General features: G+C 40.1%; 1 protein-coding gene across 1 annotated transcript in view; it reads right to left on the bottom strand.

The window, feature by feature from the left end:
• Positions 1-208: 208 nt before the first annotated feature.
• Positions 209-903, bottom strand: part of TBC1D8B (TBC1 domain family member 8B) — a 50536-nt gene continuing 49841 nt past the window's right edge. The window contains exon 21 of the mRNA XM_018558482.1: positions 209-759. Within this exon, the coding sequence (XP_018413984.1) occupies positions 355-759 (405 nt within the window). The 3' untranslated portion in view covers positions 209-354. The remainder of the gene's footprint in view (positions 760-903) is intronic.

Genomic DNA, 903 nt, shown 5'->3' with positions numbered 1-903 from the left:
ATTTCCATCTAGTCTATTGGTCATGTAGTTGTCCTACCTTACAGCATGAATTGTCCGAAAAAGATTGGGAGTTAAGCACAGACTTTTTTCAAAAGAAGCATTTTCCCCATATAACAATAAGATAGCACAACATTAACTGTATACTATATCACAAGAATAGTTCTCACTCTTGGAATGCAAATATCTATACTGTATATAGTGCATTGGAAGTGCAGGCTCTACCTAAGTAATAAACTGCATTGTAGCCCTGAAAATGTTATAAAAGTGATTGAGAACTTCAACACATCTGAGAACAGAATGCAACAGGAAATGTGGCCTCTTCATGTAGTGGTTAGTGTAGCAGACTGACAGTTCTTACACTCGTTTGCTAGCTCGGATTTGAGAGGTCCTCGCAGCTTCTAACTTGGCTTTCAAATCGGTAGGCTTTTCAAAGAATCGAACAAGGGAAGGTTCATTTAGAAGAGATGCGAGGATCTGTTCAAAAGCAAAAGACCACTCTGTATTTTCTTTGGGAGGCTGGGAGACAGCACTGTCCATTTGTTGCGGTGATCCATTGCCCTGAGTGGTGTATGTTGGACTGGTACCTGTCTCTGGTGATGGAGTCTTGACTGGAGATGCAGGGTTCTGCAGCTTCCTCCCTACTTCTTCCATTCGCAGGAGGAGGCTGGTCACAGCAGCAATGGCACGATACAACAGTTCTTCTTCAGGATCTCCATGAAATAAGTTGTACAAAGTCTTTGAAAAGTAGATAAACTGGGACTGGGGAGAGATTTATAAAAACATAATCGTTTAAACATAGGGACTCATTTTTATCATTGATTTTATCATTGAAATTGAAAACTCCATTCTTAGTTTAGATGGGCAAAGTACCAGTAATAAACTCCAGGATTTTGGAAGTTAACG

This window comes from Nanorana parkeri, unplaced genomic scaffold (assembly GCF_000935625.1).
Source record: "Nanorana parkeri isolate BGI_ZX_2015 unplaced genomic scaffold, ASM93562v1 scaffold342, whole genome shotgun sequence".
NCBI classification, from domain to species: Eukaryota; Metazoa; Chordata; class Amphibia; order Anura; family Dicroglossidae; genus Nanorana; species Nanorana parkeri.
This window is presented reverse-complemented; position numbering and strand designations above follow the sequence as displayed.